Genomic DNA, 24,973 nt, shown 5'->3' with positions numbered 1-24,973 from the left:
TGGTCATTAGAGGAATTGCATCTTTAGGTTAGCTACCTCTCTCAGGATGAATGTAGGCCCCTAGCAGTAGAACTATACCTCTTGGAAAGCATCCCTTCAGACTGGGACCCCTTGAAATGTAGTGCAGAAAGCAAAACAACCAATTCATGTGCTGACATGACATTATTTGTGAAAATTCATGAGTTTAAGACCACTCAAATATGAAAAAGAATGTTCAACTGCTGCAGGTTTTTGATCATGTAAATATCCGCCCGGTCAACAAAAATCCATATTCAGTTTTCTCAAAATATAAATCCTTCACTTTCATTGCTTGTCGAAGCAGCGTATTCAGTCCACATCATTTACATTCATGAAAATTGTCACACCTGCATTGTTGTTTTTTTTCCCAAGAATATGTAACTGCCAATCATTTACCATGCCATTGTAAAATGTTTACTAATCCCCATATCATTACAAGCTCTTTAATATAGCTAATTTTTGAATGAATTTGTATGTGGAAACAACTTGTCTCCATTCATCAATTAAAGACCTTCTAAAACCTGGTAGAGTTTCAGAAATCTGTCACAGTGCTTTTATTTTTGTAAATTACATGATTGCTTTGTGTAAAAGCTATTTTAATCTGTTGACCCAAGCTCTTCAAATCCCTAAAGAGTGCAACCAGTGGGGTAAATGTGAGTACACATTTATCATTAAATTGAAACTGCAGCAGACAAGAAAATCAGCGAGAATGGAAAACATACTGGAGTATATTTAACATATCTGACTCTTGACGCATGATCTGAAATACTCTCTTAATTATCACTTGATGATTTAAACGAGATGTTCATGTGATGAAGCTGTGAAAGTGTGTTAATAAGTGGGTCACAGGAAGTTTGCCTGCACCTAAAAGTGCATTCCGGCCCGTGATTGTGAAATCTCAGGAACGTCTGGAGAGAATTTCTTCAAATTTGGCAGAAGCTTCCACTTGGCCTCATGGATGAACATATGCTAATTTGGACATCTTCACACAAATCTCTACTAGGATAAAATGATGAAGTGATCTTGGGCAGACATTGAGGTGAACTTAAACTTGAACGGTTGGCAGAGTCATAACAATGAGAAGCATTGCATGTTTTGCAGGCTGAATGTTCTGTGTGCCCGGATGAGAACAGCCAACCACTGCTTAAAAACAGAGCTGGGACTCAGTGAACAGTCCCTTTACTTATCAGATCTCCAAATCACATGAAGAGAAGCCATAATCCTAACGGATTTACATACAAAGTAAAATGCAGACTTGAAGCCTTACCAGGAAATCCAGGTGTGATGCTTCTTTACTTAGTTTAACCTGTTAGCCAGACATTGACACAAGGAGCAGATTGACATTTTTTGATCATTCTTTGTTTGTTTGTTTTTCTGAACACTTTTGAAGTAACTATGTGGTGTTTGCTGGCACTGTGCTCCTTTTGAAGTACTCTTTACTTTAAACAAAGGCCATTGTCTTTTTGCTAATATACATATAGTCCAAACAGTAATCAATACACTAGTGTATATGTCAACAGGACATTAAATGTTAAAAGTGGAGATTGCCTTCTTAAACAACACCATGAACTTGATCCCAGATTAGTCAAATAACACATGTAGGCCTTTTGCTTTATGTCTATCTAATGATCTGTGGTTCCATGCACGCAGTATGTAAATATATGAGCAACTGTTAAATATACATTTTTTACATTCATCGCACACAATTTTCCTTATTAGGCACTGGTCTGTGCCATGATCTCACACTCATTACAGGATGCATAATACATGTATAAGTGTAATGATGTCAAAGATGGTGTTGTGTCCCCTGCTTGTGGACATCTTGTTAAAGTAAGAGCACATCATTAGATCTTACATATTTTACTTCCAATTCCGAAATATATATTTGTTGAGAACCCTGTTCTGATAAGAGGAAGTCCAGTGAAAAGAAACAACCCAAATAATGCAGAGCTTGAGTAAAAGAGGAAGCATCAGTTACTTCCCGATGCTAAATGAATCTGTCGCTTTAAGCTCAAAGTGTTTGCACATGTGCAGTCGCTGCAGAGTTCTTTCCTTAAGTGAGAGCGCCATCTTGAGGCGATTTGTTGTGAATGCAAATAAACCAAATACCAGAAGGACCAAAGTGCTGCCATAACCTCTACACACCCCATTCAGCCTTAAACATTAGGACCTAAACGTGTGAAAATACCAGGAAGGCATACAATACCTTTGTTTATTGTGCCAGCATCGTGATCGATGGAATAAATGTGTGTGCCGACCGCTTCACATTGTTGAGTCAAATCAGAAGCAGCTCAAAGATTGAATATAATTATTCTGGCAAGAATCCATATAAACGCATTATTATAGAGAAGCCTAAAAAGTCAGAGGAATTTTCCAAGAAAAAAGGTCTTAATCTTTGTTGAAATGAACATTCATGTTTCTCTTTATCTATAACATACCTTTGGTCAGTTCCCTTCTTTCTCAGTTTTATCTTTATGAAACTAACAGAGTAAAAACTCTGATGATGACACTAGCTGTTAGCTGAGCACGAATTATTGTCAAATCACTTCTACTGAGTATAATATTACATTATCAGCAATGAAATACGAGTATACGAGCAATACGAGCAATGAAATAATATGAGTAGATTGAACTTTCAGTCAAAATATCTGCAGATGATCAAAACGGAATATGCACATTATGGCTGCCTGTCATTCAGCAGCAGGACGTTTTGAAGTGTTCCTTGTAACATATATTACTATTAAAGTAAACATATTGTCTATTACAGGCTAGTACACAAGTTACTAATTATTCGATACAAACTGATTTGCTCACGAATAGTGTATTATTTTATTGGCATCAGAACCCTTTCTATCACATTGTTGCAGTGATAGTTGTTATTGTTAACACATTGCCTTATTGATAATGACAACATGTGTGACGTTAATTTTCTTTTTTTCTACATTTGGGCTATTTTACCGACATTTTCCATCGAGTACATCAGAGGTTATTAATTTTAGTGTGTCCCAAATTTCATTTCGGATATTTACTTTGAAAGCTGACCAAACTCATTTGGCCCGTTTGAAACTTCCAATCGTGGATTTGTATTAATATGCCTGCACGTTCACATTTCTCCAACATCTAACCATCAAGTGTGTATTTTAATTTGAAAAGATTTAGTTTATTTTAACACCATTTGTTTGTCGCTTTATCTTCAACCACTTCTTTTTCCGTTTCGACATTTCAAATAACTGCTTAATAGTCGAGAAATGAAAACATTACACGTGTGAACTTGCTCTGCAAAAACCCCCCTGAAGCCTGTAGCTTCTGTCAGATGGACGTAAAATAAAAATAATTAGAAAACTTTTGTTCTTTTTGTAACCTGTTCGTGTGCTGTTCCCTGGCGAGTACATTGAATGGAATGTCTCTTGACTCATATTTCAACACAAGGAAGATTCAAGGTAACATTGCTCAGCCCAAAGAACTTGAACGAGGGAAGCCGCAAGTTTATTACCAAGGACAATAGACGGCGGACTGCTTCCTCCAAGGGACTGGAAATCAGCCACACTGAGTCCTCAATATGGCTCCTGACACTAAACATGAAGGACGAAGAGCAGTAAAAGACAGCAAACCAAACACTGAAAGCTTCTCTTAATTTTATAATTGTGGGAGCCCATCTTCCTTTGTCTGACTATTGGCCTAACTTCACTAGAGCAAAACGTCATGCCCGAATGTCTCAAATACTAACTTATGAATTATGAAAGTTTTGAAGAGACAATTTGACGCAGTTTGTGATATACCACCACGTTTTGGGCGAAATTTGTCGCAACACAAAACGATTAAAGTGAAAATGTGCCAGCAGAAGGTTTATCAACACGTTACAGATGCAACTATTGGGTTGGGATTAGTTTGTTTACACGTTTTCATATGTAATAAATGCAATTTGCTTTTAACTTAATTCGAACTCAGTGTTTTTTCCTTCATGGGGGCATATGCGAGGCATATTTTACATGAAGCGAGATTTAGGCCTGATGTTGAAAAACACACTTTCAACTTTTGAATATAGCTTGAAATGTGATGGACAAAATTAACAACCATCTAAAAGGCCTTTGAAAATAACACAAGCCTTCACTCTAGAGATATTGCAGTCAGTTTTGTAATATCAATATATTTCTTAATACCTTTTGCTGCACTGTGTATGTTTGGACATTACAATTTTAAGTCGTTATTTCATGCATAAGTGTCGCTATTCGACATATTTTGCCAGCTGATATTTTCTACTTGAATAAAACATTAAAGGAACATACATTTACAACAAACTGATAGAAACAAAGATTTGCGACAAATGCACGTTTATGTTTGCACTTTTCCTGCCTTGACTTCTGATGTTAATAAAGGCACACACTATATTCATGGTCCCGCAGACGAGCAAAACATATGCATAACTCCAGCGATGACTGACAGTGCTGACGTTTATTTGCAGAATTAAGCAACTGTCAAACAATGTAAAGAGCAAAGGCAGCATCGCAGGATGAAGGCCAAATACGAACGTGTACTGCCACCTATTGGATTACAGCCGCCACTACTCCAACAATAAGTCATTTTGAGAAACTTGCCTGCTTTTATTATATTTGAAATCTCAATGAAATGTATTTGGAACGATTAACTCTATATGCAAACAGCTATAATTAGCCGGTTTGACCAGACACGGTGCAGTTATTAAGAATCCAATTTAAAGATGCATGTTTGTAATATAATTAGTTGATTGTCTCTGAAGTAACTTGTGATCAAAACAATCACCCAGGCGCGCTTTTCCCCAGTGATCCTTTGTAATGAAAAAACAACTGCTGCAAGTCTTCAACGTCAGTGTATTTTTGAACTCCCTACCCCCAATACACACACACACACACACACACACACACACACACACACACACACACACACACACACACACACACACACACACACACACACACACACACACACACACACAGGTTATCCTCTAATGTAAAAATGAAGAGGAAGAGAGGAGAGAATACAAGTGATTATAAATCAAACAAGTACAGTTGCCGTGATACACGTTACATCCCAGGATGAGAGTGTGGATATTTTTCTTTCGAGCAGCACGGACAATATCTAATAGTACACCAAGTACTGCGAGTGAAATGCACTTGGACTTGGAATACAACATTTACTCAATATTTTACATTAACAATTTAAATATCTGTTTTAATTCTGAACAATCATTTTTGCAAAAGGATAATATGATCGCGATGCTTATTTTCCAATGTTGAATAGAGCTTGTAATTGTTCAGGGGGGCACGCAGAAGCATTTTCACGGAGATGACGGTTGTAATGGTCATTTTTCTCACTCAAGGAAGGAAACAATTAACATTTCATTTAAAGACTCACTGTCAATCGAAACTGCTCAAGAAGCCTATGCAGTTTAGTTTAGGTGTGGTCTTGCAAATAGAGCACACTAGCCTGTAGAAACATCTGATGGGAAACGCGGACACATGTTTTACAATACTTCGAGTTTCTGTAAAGGCCGGTGTGATTTTTCTCAATGAGAATATAGATATATCCTGATGTTTCACACGTTGGTTTCAGGCCATGTAACAGCACACCAGCACGAATGAATGTGGCATTGTTTACAAGGGAGTGACCACAAGAAAAGCATCACTTCCAAGGCTAAAATGTATATAACGCAATACAATGGCTTGTTGAGATTGCATGCGGGGAAAAGGGACGTTTACTGCTTGTTCTTGTGAATATTTTTCCGTCTGTGCTGTGTTTTCATGGACTGTTTTCTGTCAATACAAGAGCACACTTGAAATATTAGCTTTCATCCTAATAGATATTCAGTATAATTACAATAATATTGCACTCGAGGTATTTAATGGGGTTCTGCATGTTCTCGGGTCTCCTTTATTTCCCCGTGTACCACATGGGTCAGTCCACACTGTCACCTTGCTATTCTCAATCTCAGCACAATGATACCAAAAGAGATTCTGCGCATGTGCTTCAGAAACACGAGCCGCTGGCACTTTGTGTTATAAGCCAAACATTCCGATGATATTCTCGACTATAAGATTCCGATCGAACTTCATCCCCCACCCACTCAATACCAAAATATATCTCATGGAGTATTTTTGCTTTGCAGCTCTTGGAGCAAGGGTGGGGCGGAACAACATACTTTGCATATCACGTGACGTTGTATTAACAAATCAACAATTACCTACCCTTTATTCTTCAGGAGTTGCTAAGAGCCTTGTGAGAAGCGTCTGAGGAAAGCTCCATGGAAATGTGTGAGCGGAATCCTTTAAATCCCGGCTATGTTGGTTCTCTGTTGAATTTTACTTCCCCTGAGTCGCTGTATTTCTCCAACTTGCGGGGTAATGGAGCCCACATACCCGGGCTGCACCAGATCCCTTACAATAGGAGAGATGTGTGCACGCTCCCTTGGACTTCCTCAAGTGCATGCACGTCTGGACCAACAGTACCACCTCAGGGTCGCGCCTTTGGAGGCTACTGTCCGCCGTTTCTGTCCAACTCGGTGTCTATAAATACGAACTCTTCCAGCGGCCACGCCAAGGCGCATCTGGAGGAGTCGGCCCGATGCTTCCAGGTCTCAAACCACAAGACGGAGGAGTCTGCCAGGCGGGATGAGGTCTACGCCGGGGAGCACGGGGCCGCCAGTGACCGCGGCTACTCGGACCTGGACAGCCGCTCTCACGGCTCCGCGGCCCAGCTCGATCCGGATTCAGTGGATCCCCTGAATGTGAACGACAGCAAACAGGAGCCGAACTCCATTCACCCATCATCTAGTCACACATGCTCCAGGACGTCTTTCGCAGAAGGTTAAGTATCCGGATGTATATTTATATTGCATTCACACAGTAGGAACTAAGATTTGTGCTTCAAGTTGTTGTCTTATATTCTGGTGATTGTGTCTTGTGATAAGTCACATCATGAAGAACATTCACCTGGCGAATAGCGTATTGTTTTAAGGGAGTTAGCTGGTGCTCGATTATATAGTGTAATGGTCAGTGTATATCTCCTGCTGTCTGCTTACTATTTTAATATTCTTGGTTTTAGCCATATAGGCGAGCCCTCTAATATTTAATGTGTTAACATTACATGTTTTAGTTATTTTTTCGTAAGATATGAGCAATAGTGCCATTGGGAGCAGTTAATTCCCCTCAGTCTATATTCTTGCTACTGAGGTTGGTGTTAATTTAAAGTATAAAACTTGTTTCTACCTCTGCTCCCTGCAGCTGCCCCATGGTGCTCGTCACAAGTGAAAACCAGGAAGAAGAGAAAACCTTACACGAAGCTACAGCTGGCTGAACTTGAGAATGAGTTTATGATGAATGAATTCATCAACAGACAGAAACGGAAAGAGTTGTCAGAAAGACTGGACCTGAGCGACCAACAAGTGAAAATATGGTTTCAGAACCGGAGGATGAAGAAGAAACGACTGATGATGCGCGAGCATGCTTTCTCTGCGTACTGATGACCTTTGGACTTGATCATGACTCGGAATATGTGTTGTACTATGGAGGTTGCAGCACATCATGTGCACACCTTTCGGTTTGTGGCATGGACTTGTATGTATAGATATGTAAAAATTAAAAAAAGATATTCTGTCACATCAGATGCTGCAATTGTATAGTCCCAAGATAAGTGATATTAACAATGAAAGCACAGTGCAGACTAAAAGAGATCCTTGATTCTATTCAATTGGTCGTTTAGATATTGAGATTCACCAAATGCGCAGGAGAGGCCCCATTTGGCTCCTGGTTGGCTTGAAGCGGCGGATCATGATTCACCTTTAAATTGTTTCTTACCGAGCTCAAAATTATATCAAAACCAACCCGTTTACATATTTAAACAAGTATATTGGTCTGTGTTTGTGTATTTTGTATGGTGGCCCGTTGGTGTGGTGGTGGGGGCCTAATGTGGATGCAAACGGTCAAGTTCATGTTTACGGACAGATAAAAGATTAACAAGTCAGGATTACGAGATATATTGTGATTGCATGGTTATTTCATAATTGTTTTATTAAATTAAATGCCTGAGTTCCCATCCAACTAATTGTAAATCTGATTAAATGAGAAAAGTATCATTGTTTTTGTTCTATATGGCCGCGTCCACATTCAAAGTAAAAATAATTTAGCGCAAAACGGTGTTTACTCCCAGTGCAAAAAAATATTTACGTATTTGTTGATATGAAACATGTTGATGGTGTTGATTTAAACGGCTATATACCTGTATTAATATAATCTTGAATTGTTGTTGTCAGACCTGGTGTTGTGTTGCTATCCAAACGGCTCCTGCACAATTACAGATCAGTTAAAGCGGAATTACTTTTGCTTTGCTCTTGTCTTTTTGAATACATAATTTATGAAGCATTCTTTCGGATTGTATGAATGGTCAAATAAAACTCATTATTTGTAAGAACACACATTAGACCAGCCATATTTTTTACGCACAGACATATGTTTTGTAAAATGGACGCAACATGCAGACATACCTACATTTGTAAATAAAGATCATTTTGAAATGACCGGAAGTCGAGTTATTGTGCATCTTGTGAATCATTATGTTACTGTTGGGTTTCTTTTATGTGTTCCCGTTGACTTGGTTTGCAATTTAAATTGAATGACCTAGTGTATTGAACCTCCGTAATCACGTTCATTCAGAACATATTGATCCTTATATGTACCTGTAATCTGAAAGTGAAAAATGTAGTAATAGTCTGCAACATATTGAACTTAAAAATGGCAATGGAGAGGATTTACTTTGGAGACCTTGTGTTTTTGGCTGCCTGTGATGGAAAGACAGCGTGTTCTGTTCTTCTGTTACCACTTATTTATACGGAATACTCCACACGCATCGAGGATGTTTGCGCGAAGAAACGTATTTCTTTCATTTCGGCTGTACAGAGACGCTTATTATATTAAGATGTTTTCTTAAAACAATCCTCCATTCACTTTACATTGCATTTCTAGTCTTCATTCAGCTTTCCCTGCAGTTTATACATGTACTCCTCTCAAGCAGCTTGAGGGGTTATATAATATAAATACACTATTTTCAGCCCAGCAGAACAAAACCCCCGACTGCTTTACAATTATTATTTCTGAATCATACATCGCGTTAATTGTAAATTCCGTATAAAATAATCACAAATGCTATTTCTTTACGAATATAATATGTGCATTTTCTTCAATAATAGTCATCTTTTTTCGTGTGTGTGTGTGTGTGTGTGTGTGTGTGTGTGTGTGTGTGTGTGTGTGTGTGTGTGTGTGTGTGCGTGTGTGTGTTTTGGTTAGCATTTCAACTCTTACACTAATGCTTTAGCCTGCATAGCTAAATGTAGTGCATTATTCGCATGGTGCTTATTTATATTGGTCATTGTCCCTTTGTAAATGAAATGAACAAAAAGACAAACACACACACACGCACACACACACACACACACACACACACACACACACACACACACACACACACACACACACACACACACACGCACACAACACAGATACATACCTGCGCGTGCACATACACATCTCCATATGACGGGAGGTTACCTGGATATGACCAAATTGAATAATTTAAATATGCATTAGCATTAATTTATTTGCACTTTACGCACCAAAAACAGGTTTGTATTTTCCGTACGTATTGTTGGTGCGTGCGTGCGTGCGTGCGTGTGTGTGTGTGTGTGTGTGTGTGTGTGTGTGTGTGTGTGTGTGTGTGTGTGTGTGTGTGTGTGTGTGTGTGTGTGTGTGAAATGTGCAAATCAAGCTGGGTCATTGTGATTAACCTAAAAACCTAAGTGTACTTTTCACATTATGACCACCTTGAAGCCTTCGGGTTACAGGTGGTCAGACTGGTTTAAAGGCATCGATCAAAGCCCAACCAGCAGCATAGCCAGCATACACCATTACATGAGTTAATCTAATGGACCCTCCCGTTGCATTAGCACGTCACCATTACTGTATCACTGCAACAATAATTAACCACTGCAGTCATATCAAAGGCTAATGAAACTAAGAGTAACATTTAAAACCTTCATGTGTAATGAAACAGGAAAAGATGGTTCTTTTGTTTTTTTATGTTCGTGAGCTGTTGTGGCTGAGTGTGTCATTGCTATTCTTTTATTGGCGTAATCTTGCGATAATACCGAGATTATTTTGCACACAATTTGCATTCAGACGAGGTGGGCCTCTTGAACCAACTCGAGATTTTCTCTTTATTTTTCTCAGCTTTAAATCGTTCCCACGCATGTTTTATCTATTCCTTTTTGTCGCTCAGACTATATTGAACGGCTACAAATTGTTTGCTATAAGTCTGATACGCAACGTTTTTCTGCAGCATTGGTCGCTTTATTGCTTTACAGCCAAATGCTGCAGACGACGTCACACAGCAACTGCAGATAGAGGGGGCGTCCAAACAAAGTTAAGGTCAAGTTAGTTAGTTAGTAAGTTAGTTAGTTAGTTAGTTAGTGGCTGTGCATTGCTAACACAATGAGCAAATAGCGAATTCTCAGTTAAACTAAACATGGACATTTTTACATTAATATTTACATTGTAGTGGACAATTTATGAAGAATTCAAGATTGTCCATTGATGATTTTTAAATGTAACTTAATGACTGTGGACTATATGGAAATGTGAAAACACTGAGATGAACATGTGAGTATAATGCGTTTTTTGACTAGTTAGTTAGTTTAGTGAAACTAAACATGGCCATGTGTGGTAACATAGTAGACAATTTAAGTTGACTAGTTTGGCCTCCGAGAACTTTTAAATTTAATTCATGGAGTGTGGACTATGGAAATGTGAAAATATTGATGTAAGTAATACATTGTTTTCCTGAGCGCATAATGCAGGCAAAGAAAATCACACAATATATTATTCCAAAAGTGCAAACAGGTCGTTGAATAATAACAATTCTCATGATATCACGTTTCAAAATGCTTTACAGCAAACAGATAATTGGAGACAATAAGAGCCACAATATGACCGAAACGTAGCACACGTGACAAGCAACAGGTTGTTTGAAAACTATAATATTTGCTTTACATGCTTTAACATTTCCCTACAGTACTGTTAGTTGTTGGCGATGTCTAAAGATGTATTTTCGCCGTATTCAAACTTGAACCTCTGGATTAATTAGTTTGAGAACTGTTACATTTTCCCCCCTATTTTTTTTAAATAAATAAACACGAACTTGGTTTGGCTTGCATGGCGTTAACTGCCTGAGGGGTTTCAACGTGAAGTGTGGTAAAAGGTTGCAAACCAGAGCACCGGACCACAGGGCTGATTTTACCCCAATAACAATAAACCCAGTCGCCTTAGAGCCATTTCCACATTGCGCGTGACCTTCAGGCTTTAGTTACTGAACACTCTAATTGTCCTCTGACTACAATACTGGCATTTAACTAGCTGCGTGTCTATCTGTACCATTTGCATGATGCTAAGTGTTCTAGGTTCAGCATTTGGACCTGGAAAAACTATGAAGTACTTGACTGTTTTTTATATTTTTCTCCTCTTTTCTATTTTCTTGTGTGGAAATAAAATCATACTCACAAATGCAAAACCCCCAAATATTAATGTCGGCTGGAAGACGCGTGTCCGTTCTCCAGTGTTTTAACTCCGTGGTTCTCCGAGAAGAGGGGCCTAAACTCTGCAGACATGGCTGCCTTAGTGCAATAAAAGGATTTGGGTGCAGAGGCTTGTTGCTGAATGCTTGGTGGACATCACCTAGACCACAAACGGTCAAAGCCAGTTGTTTTGGACTTGGCCATGCTGAATGTGCAGCGATTCATGCTCGCGATGGACTTAACTTGTGTTTTTGTGGCTTTTCTGCATTTTGCAGAAGCATTGTGGGACGTTCAGGCGCTTTTCTCACTCGTTCATCATTGTTTTATGAAGCTGTAAGAAATGAAAAAGAAAGCAGCATATACACATACAGTTTTTTTATAATCCACTGCTCCACATGAATATATATATATATATATATATATATATATATATATATATATATATATATATATATATATATATATATATATATATATATATACATACGGTTTTACCGTTCTAATAGTTCCAAGTTGAGTCACACGTGTTTATTTGCGTGCTTCGGAGTGGAATGTATACAAGAATGTGTAAAACAGTCAATTTGTGGTCTCGTTATTTCTCTTGTGGTGCTGCTTGCACCATACTGCAGGCCAAGACAATTGCATCTAACAATGACTGCAAATATTTCCCTGTAGTGTATTTAAATGTCCTCCAACCATCGTGGTGCGCAGTGATTACACGCAATGAACCCTCAAATGTATTTGCATAAAACGTGACTTAATGAGTCGCTTGTGAATCACAAAGGCTTCTGGTCTGACAGTGCAGCGCGTGCACGGTGTCCTTGGTGCCATTTTCCTGCAGCTCTGCTTTGAAATGCGGGAACTCAACTTCAACGTTTTTAACCTAACTGTTGCTAGAAACACACGTCGTGTACTCCAAAGTGCGCATATTTGAGCACGTGCGACTATTATTACATGCTATTATACAATGACGATGGAGTTGTAAAGCTTTCAATTAAATATTCCAGCGGTGGTTCACAAATTAATTTTTCCTAGAGCTATAGGGCAAGAAGGCTGGAGAGGAGTTGCCTCCGCAGCCAGGCAGCCAATAGACGCTCTTGCATGCGCTCACATGAGTTTCTCCGGTCAGTTTTTAATGACTGATATTGATGTATGGTAATTCCTTAGCTGGATCACATGACACAATTACCTCAAGAATCGATCAAGATGTATTGCAGGTCTGCCTACGTTTCCGATTTCTTCTCCCTGGCGGGGTCTTTCCACGCGCCTGTGGTGCTATAGATGGACAAAGTTTAACACAGCCAAGCTGCCAATTCCTCTCCTCTGTTGCAAAGAGGAAACGGGGAAGAAGAGATATGACGGAATACGATGATCGCAGCTGTGCGTCAAATATGTATTTACCGAGCTGTACTTATTACGTTTCGACGCCAGATTTTACATCAGTCTCCTCCTTTTTACCGCAGACTACTTCGTGTCAGATTAATTTCCCCTATTCTCCCAACATAGCCCAAGTCCAACCTGTTCGAGAAGTCGCGTTCAGGGATTATGGACTGGACCATCCCAGCAAATGGCACTACAGGGGCAATTACGCGTCTTACTACTCAACGGACGAGATAATGCATCGGGACTTGATCCAGTCCTCCGGCAGCAGGGCGGATGTGATTTTCAAAAACGAGTCTTTGTACGGCCACCACGGTGGCACGAGCTCGCCGTGCAATTTCTTCAACGGTGCCGGCCGGAATGGAGTTCTCCCCCAAGTCTTCGACCAGTTCTTAGACAATCCTAACTCAGAAAAGCCCAACGCGGAACTCCCCAAACAAAAGACAGACTCTGCTGCTCCCACAGATGCTGCGAGTAACAATCAGGCTTTAACCAAACTGGAGCAGGACAAAGCTGACCCGAGCGCGAGCGCCGACGAGGACTCATCCTCCAACTGCGGCGACAAGAACAACAACCAGAGTGAGTGTTTTCCTCTTTGTCTTGCACGTAAGATGTGCAAGTTACACAATAGAGTGTCTGAACTGCAGTGTGTCACCCACCGAGACCGTCCAGGGTTATGTGACTCTTTATATGCATGCAAACGCTTTTATATCCCTATAAGATTTAGTTTACGGTTGTAAAGGTATTTACAATGGGAAACCGTTAAGTAAACCCTACTTTAAAGGCTGCCCTGTGTCTGATAACAAGTGTGGCTGAAAGTGATTTGTATTGACACGAACAAGAACATCTATTTATTAAAGTTTATTTTATTTGTTTGATATGTTATGTTATGCAGGTATTACGAAATGTTGTGGAAAGCAGATTACCTGCATATACTGTCCTTAACAGTTCGGTTCATTTGAATGGAAACCCCGCTGTTTTTGTTTCTCTCATTGTGTGTTTGTCTGACTGAGAGGAGCCTTTGTGCAATGAATAATTATATAAATAAATGCGACCTTCAACCTGTATAACTGCATTATAGTCTACATTTTAGAACTTGATCTTCAATGTGTTTCCCGTTCTCTTCTGCTGTGCAGCTTCATCCACCAAATCCAGGAAGAAGAGGTGTCCTTACACTAAATACCAGATCCGAGAACTTGAACGAGAGTTTTTCTTCAACGTGTACATTAACAAAGAGAAGCGGCTTCAGCTGTCCCGGATGTTAAACCTGTCCGATCGGCAGGTGAAGATTTGGTTTCAGAACAGGAGGATGAAAGAGAAAAAGCTGAACCGCGACCGTCTACAGTATTTCACTGGGAATCCTTTATTCTGATACCTACACACACTTACACGCGCGCGCCCGCACACAGACACACACACAGACACACACACACAGACACACACACACACACACACACACACACACACACACACACACACACACACACACACACACACACACACACACACACACACAGGAGTACAATAGGAGCTATACACGTGTTTTAAAGACTGGTACCTTCGACATATTTGAACCTTCATCTTGTTTAAACGTTGTTTCTTTTTTTTCTTTTTTACATAAATCTAGCATTTGGAGAACAAACAAGATTCCATATTTTTTTGATTTCTGCATTTATTTATTTGTGTTCATATAAATTTTCGTGTTATTGGCAACAAATATCCTAAAGTGCGAGCTGTGCTTTCCATATTATTTATATCAAATTTATAGGCTTCTTCCTTGTGTAACGTCCCTTTTTTATAAGACGCATGTAATGCACGTTGTGCTGTGAAATAAAGTAGACACGACAAATGTTGTATCATAGTCACGAAACTTGTCACATGAACTTAACCAAGTCCACATACAGAACATAAGACGAGCAAAGGGGGCATTTTCTCCACATTCATCAATGGAGAAATGTGGCGCTTGCAGGCCTGTACGCCGCGTTATTTCCTCTACTTTCAAACACTGGATGGTTTACTAAACCTTGAACCGTCTAGACAGTATAATAAACGCAGCTGTAAATGTCTAAATAGGGGGCTATTGGACTTTGGTGTCCCAACCCCCAGACCACAAGAGCTCTGATGCTCCTTCCTGTCTCAAAGCTCAAAGCTACACATGTTTAGAGAAGTCAAGAGATGTCTGCCCATCCCGTCCATATTTAGCTCCTTTTGACATCTCTAAGCACTAGTAATGGTAGCTGGCCGGGATAAAATGGAGGATATTCTATAAAAAAAGGACCGCCACATGAAAGGTTAAGTCATTTTCAAGTTGATCTGCTTTTCTATTTCTCAATAGGCGAAATGTGGCTTATATATACGCCTCTAAAATTGCTGCAGAGGTGAAAGATTTAAAATTGTTGTTGAAAAAAGCGCGTTTCCATCTGGACTTAATGCAGGTGAAACATCTCTTTCTTTGTGCAGTTCCACTTGATACAATGCTGCTTTACTTCAGCAGTGTTGTATATCTGTTATTTTTTTTTGTAATCAAAGGAACGGAGTAAATACACGTATTCATTCCACACAAACCGTCACTTTGTTGATCATTCATGTGATTATTTGCCCTTATGCAGAAACAATCGCACCCCTTGTTTCAGAAAACCAAAAATAGATGCTTAATGTTTATTTCATTTGTGGTTCATCACATTCACGGTTATTTCCCAACAAGGCTATAGAAAACTGGGGTTTCATTAAGCGTTTAATTGGGTTGTCGTCGTCTCCTACAGTGAAAGTGCTCTACCAACTGTGTAGATAGTCTCGGTGTATCCACATGAGGGCAGACTTGCAGCTTTGGTTGCGAGTGGAGATGCAGAACGCAGCCAAATATATCCTCTAACTGCACGAAAACCATTGAGTGGAGAAATAATCCGTTCAACACAGGTTTTGTTTACATTTTAGTTTTAATTCCAGCTGCACCCAGTGGCCTGAATTGTTTAGTGTTTTTAACCGATTAGGCCTGTGTTTTTTTTTTGTTTTTTTTTTACGCCTAAAACCACCTATTGTTGTGTATCAAACCATTTAACAGTATAGGCTATGGTTCTTTAAGAAAATGAGCCCACTTAATCTTAATATACCTTATTTGTTTCTCTTAGTGCATAGTTTAACTGATACACTCCCGAGTCTTCCAGACGACAAGTACATTTACAAGTCATGTTCAAGTGAAAGGACAAACTAAAGGAATATCATCTTACTCCGTGTCTTTAGCACCTGAAGGCGCACAACTTTACACACCATCGCAATGTGTCTCGAGATTTCATATTTAGCATTGTGGGGGATTATTGACGTAATTTGCTTCACCTTTCCTGTTGCAGCTGTAACCCTGTTATTATATTTTCCCTTAACTGCCGCTATTTGCTTCTAAAAAATGAGAGTTACTGCAAAAGATGACTTTTTTTTTGCCTGAACCTATAATAATAATAATAATAATAATAATAATAATAATAATAATAATAATAATAATGATAATAATGATGTTAATAACCATGTCGGTGTCCCTTAAACTATACGTGCTATATGCTTTATCGTTATGTTTGAAATATAAGTGGATTTTCTAATTTTTTCCTTATAATTATAATTATTATTATCATTATTATTATTATTATTATTATTATTATTATTATTATTATTATTATTATTGTTGTTGTTATTAAAACCCGAGGTCTAATCTGTTTTCCACTTTTACGGTACTTGTGCAGTCTACATTTTATACTATATGAATTGTTGATTATACTTAAAGAATATATTCATTATTACATTTCGTTTCAGTCCTTTGGTCACATGATATGCAAACTAAACCATTGAAACAATGTGTATTATTTGAATTATGATTATTAAAACAAAAATTGGTGTCATTTTTTCAGATATCTGTTTGGCTAAATGTTTTTTTTTTCTTCCATTAAACTAACTGAACGTGGTTTAACAATTAATGTATTGCATCTATTCACTGATTAAATTTGCGTTAACAAGCCTTTACTTTGTTGTTTGTGAATCCTGTGATGTTGACGATTTAGGTAGTTTATACTATTTGTTTATTTAGCACCAAATGTAAATATCTAAGAGCCTTGCAGGCGGATCTACACAACTCCTCAAATACGTTTTAGGAATGTTTAAAGCTTTTCACATGAATACCAAAGATATCATTATTTTGAGCTGCATTTCCTGCTTTGTTTATTTGTAAACAACCTGTAGAGTCGTTGATATTCGTGGCCTGCTTCATATTTTCGGTCAGTGGATAATTTAATGTAATTGTTTTATTTCCCCCCTGAGTTTAACAGGTACTGTTGACCACATTTGCATTTGACTTCCTTGCAGACTAAAACAATGGAGCTCTGAGTAGAATAATCCCCAGGCTGTACTCCACCAGGGGTTTATTTTAAAGATCAATAATACCTGTGAAAAAATGTCAATATATTGTGCTTAATAATCTGTGCAAATAATAAAGGATCAGTTTTCTATCAGTTTTAAGTGGAATTTATTTGAATCGTAAATCCTTACAGGGTTATGATGTTGACCTTCATGCATGCAGAGCTTCTCGAAGCTTCTCAATTTAAAAGTATGGTGAAAACATTTTACCTTCCAGATTCTTTATTTGCATGCTGACAGCAGGAAACCTAAATGGGCGTTTTACATGGAATAGTTTGCTGCTGTTAAACTGAAAAATATCAACAGGAAAAAATAAATAATGGAAGCGTGACAGAGAAAACAGCATATTTACAATGTGCGCGTGTGTGATTTCTGTTGCCATTCTTATTATAATTCAACGTTTTCCCAGACTTTCAACTATGCACATATGTGGACTCTGTTTGAGTGGTTGATAGAAGAAGAAAACATAGCTGGTTACATTCTTTTAGAATGTCTGCAGTTGTCTCCTATGCGTCATATAAGCAGCATTATACACGCACGCTACACACTAGTGTCTCTCACACAAAGATACACATATCCTTTGAAGCATTTAACTCATTGAAAACATTTAATTTAGTTTTATTTGTTACACACTTACGATCCACATGAAGATGGACTATTTTCGGATGCAACTCAAATGGTCTTCTTCTTTTTTCTTCTTCTTAAATGTGATTGTTTCAGTTCGGTTGAACAGCCTGAAAACCAATTTCAAGTCCGTGTTCTAGGTGTCGCTGTTGACCACGTCTGCATCCGCAGTTCGTGCGCGCGTGTGTGTGTGTGCGTGTGCGTGTGCCGAGGGAGAGGAGGCTGCGTCTCAAGGCCATTTTCAAATCTCATTGGTGGGCTTGTCATGTGGTCGGGAGGCATCCTGACTTACGCGGAGATTGTTTTTCCTAGATATGTCATCTTACAAAGGACATCTCTCTCCTCTAAAGATCTTAACCCCCCAAAATGTCCTTTTCCAGCAGCTCTCCTGCGGCAAATACATTTTTAGTGGACTCTTTAATTGGTGCTTGCAGGTCGGACAGCTATTACTCCAGCAGCAACATGTACATGCCGTCCGGCTCAGAAATGGGAACTTATGGAATGCAAACCTGTGGACTCCTGCCGTCTTTCGGCAAAAGAGGGGAGGTCAACCACCAAAATATGGGCATGAATGTCCACTCGTACATACCTCAAATAGATAACTGGACTGATCCGAATAGACCCGGCAGAATACAGCCGTCCAACCAGATGTCGAACTGTACATTTTCACAGAGCATAAAGGAAGAGAGTAACTGCTGCATGTACTCCGATAAGAGAGTACACAAAGTCAGCTCGACAGAGCTCCCTGCTTATTCTAACATTATTTCCGAATCGTGTCCGGTCGATGGTCCCGAGATCCCGGTTCCGGGCTATTTCAGACTGAGTCAAACTTATGCGAATGGGAAACATCAGGAGAACTACTGCCCCGCGCCGCCGAGTCCAAACCAAACACTGACGCAGCTCAGCCGGGTCACCCCGAAACCGCAGCCCTCATCGGCGCCTTCACATTTTGCAGAGGTGGAAAAGAAAAGCGAGGACGTCCCACAAAACCACGAGACCTCAAGGACCCCGGTCCCCGATGAAAGCCCGGACCTCAAGTCCAGCTCCGGGGAGAAAACGTGCAATGTGGACGGCTCTGTGTCCAGCCCGGAGCTGCAGCAGAAGGAAGGGAAAGGTGGGTTGGCTACAATGAAAGCTTTTATCTCGTGTCGCTGCAGTGCTGAGAAGGCTCCAGCATCATAAAACCAAGTATAAAACACAAACAACCCTAAAGTCGTAATGTTTAATGACAGTCTTTCTCAGGTTGCAGTAATGGGCAACAGAGTGGTTTCACCATGCAGCATGCAGACTGTGTCCCTCTTTCCTCAGATATGTAAATTATAGTGTGGTGCATCAAAAAGAAACATTTCACTTTGTTGTCTTATATTTAGGTGTCTTGCATGGGATTCAGGACCTGAAATCGTGGCCATATTTGTTGCATAAATGCAAATTGGAATCACTCAGAAGCTTCTAAAATTGGTGGATTTGCAGCAGTGTTATTCAGGATAGTTGAGTCTTTAAAACATGACAACATTTGTTTGATATTTAATCTAAAGTTGATCATTTTAACAATGAAAGCCAACATGTTAATATGTAAAGCTTAGATAAAATTAATATCTTTTCATCATTCATCAAGCTGTGTAAAGATGTGTTTCTGTGCGTGATTTAATCAGTTGGGGGTTTCATTTTATTTCCATTTCATTATTGGTGTCTCGTACGTGACTAATAACATCCCCTGCATGTTATTTATTCTGGGAAAACATTTATAATATGTGTAATTTCCCAGAGGTAAAATCCAAAGCAGCAGGTGAGTTGTTCCAAGATGAATCTGAAATACTGAATGCTGCCAATGGTTTGAATCTTTTGCAGTCTGCAACCCGCCGACAAGCAACTGGTTAACTGCAAAAAGTGGGAGAAAGAAAAGATGTCCCTACACGAAGCACCAGACCTTGGAGTTGGAGAAGGAGTTCCTCTTCAATATGTATCTGACCCGAGAGCGCCGCCTAGAGATCAGCAGGGGCGTCAACCTGAGCGACAGGCAGGTCAAGATCTGGTTTCAGAACCGCAGGATGAAACTGAAGAAAATGAACAGAGAAAACCGCATCCGCGAACTGACCTCAAATCTCACCTTTTCGTGAGCGTGCATGTGTCCGTGGTTAGCTGTCTTCTCTTTCCTCTCATATTCAGTTTGATGCTGTTGCGGCATCAGACGTTTATCTGTAATTTCAACGAAACTGTGACCATATAAGCCAATTCGTCGTGTATTTTGTTTTATTCCATCACAGGGTAACACTTTTTGGTCTTAGATTATTGGAGAAGTATAGATGTCTTCCCTTTAGCCAGTAGACGTGGATGTTCTATTGTGTTGCGTTTGAAAAAAAAAAAGAGACTTGTTTTCAGTCATGAAAGCACATGTATTGTCGTGTCGTGCAACATTTGTTTTACAGTAAGCAATTTGCTCAATAGTGAAATATTTCTATGGCGGAAAACAATGTCAATCTGTGAATTTATTGCATGTGTGTGCATGTATATTGCAATAAATTGTCAAATAATCTTGTTTTGTGTTTGTTTATGCTTTCTAAATGTGCTATCTAAAGTATCTTGTCTACTATTACTTCAGCTACATTGCTGTATCACAGTAGAAATGCGCTTTTCTTTACACTGACGCAGCGATCAGTTTGCTGTAAATAGCTTTAAAGAGAGAAAATAAGATGTTTTCTAAACGAGGCATGTTTCACTTTACTGCAAAAAATACATTTGTGTCCAAAAACAGTTCAAATACGTTTCTAATTTGACTAGATTATTGTTTTGTTACACTGCAGCTGACGGTGAACCAACAAGCTCAAATCCAAATATTTACTTCGAGGACTTACAGTTTTAATACATGCGGGTTAAAGTTGTTATTAAACAATATTTTACCTACTACTACATGTTTTTAAAGACATTCCAACTCCCCAAAGACAAACTGAAAACTAGAGACTGATATTTGTAAAATTAAGCACGAAAAGACTTTAACACAAAATATCCCACAACCGAAGGTCATGGGATGAAATACACTTGTGTTTTTATTCTCAGGTGAGTTAGAGACCAAACTATCGTCAAACAAGGACTACAGACGAGTTTTGTTATGGTCAAGCACAGTTTCACCGACAAGACTTGGCTCTTCCTTCCTTTTGTACAGGCCCCAGTCGCCTCGTTGGATTTCGTTTCATTGGCTAGAATAACTTTTAATTGTATGGAATGCATTTTCATTGTCGAGAATAACTTCCTATTTCAGGATTATCGGTGATGAAATGAAGTGCCACTGTCAGTCTGATCCCGTCTGCGGATCTGACCTAGATCTTGAACATATTTGAAGGTCAACCAACTATTTTTAAAAATGTTAATATAATGCGAAAAAGGGAAGAAGCGAGATGTAGATATTTAGAATGATCTCACACCTTTTAGACAGCAACACACAGACGGACTTCACCAAGCCTGTTTTTCTGTTTCTTTTATCGACGACATGTATAATCACACGCACCTCATAAAACATTTATTGATGCATAAAGACATTATTGCCCTCCTTTGAATGAATACAATAATTTCACAACTGCCGTTTCCGGTTTAGCATTTAAAATTTAAGCTAACCCAGAAAAAAATGTTTAGTCGCCAGATAACAAGCAAGGATACACCGCATTGTGAACGGAAATGGCTTCTGTTATTTTACAACATGTTATTACATCTATTTTACGAGGACTCTGTAAGTCTATAAAGCATTTTACAAGCATTGGGGGTATCGGGATGATATTAGGAGAGTTTTCTCCAACATTAAAAGAGTTTTCTCCAACGTTAAGACGGTTTGTAGAGGAATATGTCTTATTCCCATTTTTCGGATGCTTATTGTTGTAGCGTCCTGCACATGACAAGAAACACACACGCACACAAAAAAAACTGGATATTTCCATTCATCTGAGCGATTTTCTCCCCACATTCACATCTGATGATCCTTTTTTTTAATTATATGTGAAATGAAAAGCTAAATTAAACCTGACGGAGAGAAAAGAGAGCAAGGGCAGGATTGATTTACTCGCTGTATTGGTAAATATGACCACGTGATCCATGTAACCAATCCCCGTAGATGCAGGCCAGCAAAAATACTATGATTGTTCATAGAGGGACGCTTCCCGTAACAGTTCAACCCTTATTATATGAGTAGGAAGAGATCAAAAATGTCTTCCAGTGGCACTCTTAGTAACTGCTATGTGGACGCTATCATGGGGCAGGAGCCGGAGGACGCGTACGGTGCTCGCTTTATTCAGCCCCCGCACACGGTGACCCCGAGGCCGCCAGGTGCTGGCGACAACGCCGACTTCTCCTCTTGCCATTTTGCACCAAAGTCCGCCGTTTTCTCCTCGTCCTGGTCCTCGGTTCACCCGCAGGGGATTTATCACCCGTACATGCACCACCACCACCACCAGCCGCATCTCCCCGCCTCGGACGGCAGATACGTGGGCGTCCGCTCCTGGATGGACCCCATCTCCAACCACGTTTCGTTCGCCGGATTTCACTCCAGCAGCCGCTCCTCGTACGGAACAAAGCCGGAGGTCCTGCCGCCCAAAGCGGCGGAGGGCGACGCGCTGGAGGCAGAGGCTCAGCGGCCGCTCGCCGGGGAGTTCGCGTGTGGAGTATCGGAGTGTCAGGAAAAAGCGACCAAAGAGCTCAGTGGAAGTGAACTTTCGATCCACAGCGAGCCCAAAGAGGAGAAACCACAACTTGACCCAAGTAAGTAAACGAAATAGCCGAACCTGATTTACAACCGTAAGAACTGTGCGAGCTGAGAGTGTAGATGGAGGTTTTACTAACCTATAAAAGTGTCTCGTAGGCTACTATTGCTCGGCTCGGGAAGGGGAAAAACCCGCCCTGCTATTATTACAGAGGATCCTGAAGTTTTTCATGTCACAGGACACCCCGAACATTGCTGCTTTTTGATGAGATGTTACCCGAGGTGGACTTTAGGAATATATCTACCCTATACCAGTAATAACATAACACATATATGCAATATATTAAATAGCAATCTGTGTGGATTGTTTATCAAATTAAACAATTTGTCATTTTGCTTTGGAATTCCTATAAACAGCATGTGTCCTCACAACTTCCCAAACCCCAATGTGATAATAAAATAGTGAAGTTTAAAAGGACACACGTCCTCATCACATGTCTTTTTTATCTGTTTTTCAGACAATCCTGCAGCAAACTGGATTCACGCTCGCTCCACGAGAAAGAAGCGATGCCCGTACACGAAATATCAGACTTTAGAGCTGGAGAAGGAGTTCCTCTACAACATGTATTTGACAAGAGACCGACGCTACGAGGTGGCCCGCATACTCAGCTTAACCGAGAGACAAGTGAAGATCTGGTTCCAGAACAGGAGGATGAAGATGAAGAAGATGAACAGAGAGAGGAGCGGCAGAGAGCTGCTTTGAAATCAATGCTCTTTGACACATTTGTACACAGGAGGCCATCTGAACAATTAAATTCATTTTTAGGAGCATCGGTAGCCATTTTTTTTTAGACCCACCAGTCTAATATTGCGCGCCAGTGTCAAACAGTGTTGACCGTCTGGATCCGTCAAATGTTGATATTTTCCTCTGTTTTGCATTTCTCTGAACCGCAACAGCAAGTTAGTCAGATTCGTTCAGCCTCTTGTCAGTAGGAAACATGTCTGTGTAATGCGTATAGTTGTTAAGAATTTGGACTTGTATATAAAACATTTTCACAGCTGCACGACTGCTGTCTGTTGTCGGTTCGCACACACGATACAGCGTCACTAAACCCTGCTAGACTTCACCTTAAAATTGTCGGCCTAATATGTGTGAAGGAAAAACAGAGGCGTGCATTTAGCTTTTGCAAATGTTCCATTTAGTCTGAAACATTAACAGTTTTTTCTTTAATGCATTTAACACGTTTATCTGTACGTTTCTGGCCCACTGATGGTTTATTTCCTTTCCGCAATTAGCTTTTTTTAAATATCGAAAATATCCCCCCGAGCTTTTTATTTTCAGTACTGCACCGTTATGTCTTTTAGACGCACAATTTGAACTACTAAGACACACAATTTAACCCATGTTGTGTGCCACTGTATTTACACGTTTCTTGCAGCCAACACATTACATTTAATGGATTCAAATCGCTCTTTAATTCTAAGAGGTTACATTTTGTATGTTGAATTTCACTTTCAACAGTGGATTTGAAACGTAGAAAAACAAGTCATAAAGTGTTTACGATTGCGAGAGGTGTTACGGTGGATTTCCAATTTATTGTCCAACTTGTACGAATAATGACTTTAAAGCAGGAAGAGACGCGGTCCAATAAAGCTATAGAAACGGCTAGACGTCTGGCCTAAATGAGTTTATGGGCCTGGCCAGTAATTATACTCTCCTTTGAAACCCCCTTTTTCTGGGGCATTCGTGTCTGTTGCTGACCAACAGAATGTAGACACTTTTCCAGGGTGTCTGGTCGATGAATTGTTTTAGAGGAAATCACCCCCAGCCTAATGGTCACGTTTATTCCTATAGTGCACTTCCCACTGATGGGAAACAAAACTCCACTTTTACTGGAGTCCGATGATTTTACCTTGAAATGTAAAACCAATAGGTCTTATTTGACACCATACAGCCTCACCACTTAAATACATTAAAATCATTTTAAATGGTTTAAATGGCAAATTAATAAAACGTGTTTTTTTTTAACTTGACCTATTTTTTAAGCTAATGGATAGCCCTGCATTATTTAGAACTAAACACTCTGTTTACCTCTGCTGCACCAGCTTCAATGGAAAAGTAATGAGAGCGCTAGAGGGCGACATTGGTCTTTTAGTCTCAGATGCAGAATTCATCTCCAGCTAGAGCATGCTGCCAGTACAGCCCATGGCATCTGAAAGTCCAGTTTATAATCACTGGTAATAAAATCAACAACTTCCCGTCCTTTTAAAACAAA

The 24,973-nt window shown here is 39.6% G+C and overlaps 4 protein-coding genes across 4 annotated transcripts; all 4 read left to right on the top strand.

The window, feature by feature from the left end:
- The first annotated feature begins 6,295 nt into the window (after positions 1-6,295).
- Positions 6,296-7,513, top strand: hoxd12a (homeobox D12a). The gene is made up of 2 exons (XM_068572914.1): positions 6,296-6,857; positions 7,275-7,513. The coding sequence occupies exons 1-2, from the start codon at positions 6,296-6,298 to the stop codon at positions 7,511-7,513; spliced, it is 801 nt and encodes a 266-aa protein (XP_068429015.1).
- A 5,450-nt stretch (positions 7,514-12,963) lies between these two features.
- hoxd11a (homeobox D11a) lies at positions 12,964-14,363 on the top strand. The gene is made up of 2 exons (XM_068572779.1): positions 12,964-13,570; positions 14,128-14,363. The coding sequence occupies exons 1-2, from the start codon at positions 12,967-12,969 to the stop codon at positions 14,361-14,363; spliced, it is 840 nt and encodes a 279-aa protein (XP_068428880.1). The 5' UTR covers positions 12,964-12,966.
- Positions 14,364-18,379: 4,016 nt separating this feature from the next.
- hoxd10a (homeobox D10a) lies at positions 18,380-20,471 on the top strand. Its single transcript, XM_068572808.1, has 2 exons — positions 18,380-19,127; positions 19,862-20,471. Exons 1-2 carry the CDS (start codon positions 18,380-18,382, stop codon positions 20,128-20,130), a joined length of 1,017 nt encoding a protein of 338 aa, XP_068428909.1. The 3' UTR covers positions 20,131-20,471.
- Positions 20,472-22,160: 1,689 nt separating this feature from the next.
- On the top strand, positions 22,161-23,724 carry hoxd9a (homeobox D9a). Its single transcript, XM_068572658.1, has 2 exons — positions 22,161-22,756; positions 23,216-23,724. Exons 1-2 carry the CDS (start codon positions 22,183-22,185, stop codon positions 23,458-23,460), a joined length of 819 nt encoding a protein of 272 aa, XP_068428759.1. The 5' UTR covers positions 22,161-22,182; the 3' UTR covers positions 23,461-23,724.
- The last annotated feature ends 1,249 nt before the right edge of the window (positions 23,725-24,973 follow it).

The sequence above is a fragment of the Clinocottus analis genome, unplaced genomic scaffold (genome assembly GCF_023055335.1).
Source record: "Clinocottus analis isolate CAN_PGR_092001 unplaced genomic scaffold, fCliAna1.0.p SCAF_12, whole genome shotgun sequence".
Taxonomy (NCBI): Eukaryota; Metazoa; Chordata; class Actinopteri; order Perciformes; family Cottidae; genus Clinocottus; species Clinocottus analis.
Note: the sequence above shows the minus strand (reverse complement) of the source record. Positions and strands in the feature narration are given on the sequence as shown.

Coding starts and splice junctions, on each gene's coding strand:
- hoxd12a (XM_068572914.1), top strand. CDS start 6,296: ATGGAAATGTGTGAGCGGAATCCTTTAAATCCCGGCTATGTTGGTTCT. Junction 6,858..7,274: donor CAGGACGTCTTTCGCAGAAG/GTTAAGTATCCG, acceptor TGCTCCCTGCAG/CTGCCCCATGGTGCTCGTCA.
- hoxd11a (XM_068572779.1), top strand. CDS start 12,967: ATGACGGAATACGATGATCGCAGCTGTGCGTCAAATATGTATTTACCG. Junction 13,571..14,127: donor CGACAAGAACAACAACCAGA/GTGAGTGTTTTC, acceptor TCTGCTGTGCAG/CTTCATCCACCAAATCCAGG.
- hoxd10a (XM_068572808.1), top strand. CDS start 18,380: ATGTCCTTTTCCAGCAGCTCTCCTGCGGCAAATACATTTTTAGTGGAC. Junction 19,128..19,861: donor GCAGCAGAAGGAAGGGAAAG/GTGGGTTGGCTA, acceptor AATCTTTTGCAG/TCTGCAACCCGCCGACAAGC.
- hoxd9a (XM_068572658.1), top strand. CDS start 22,183: ATGAGTAGGAAGAGATCAAAAATGTCTTCCAGTGGCACTCTTAGTAAC. Junction 22,757..23,215: donor GAAACCACAACTTGACCCAA/GTAAGTAAACGA, acceptor TCTGTTTTTCAG/ACAATCCTGCAGCAAACTGG.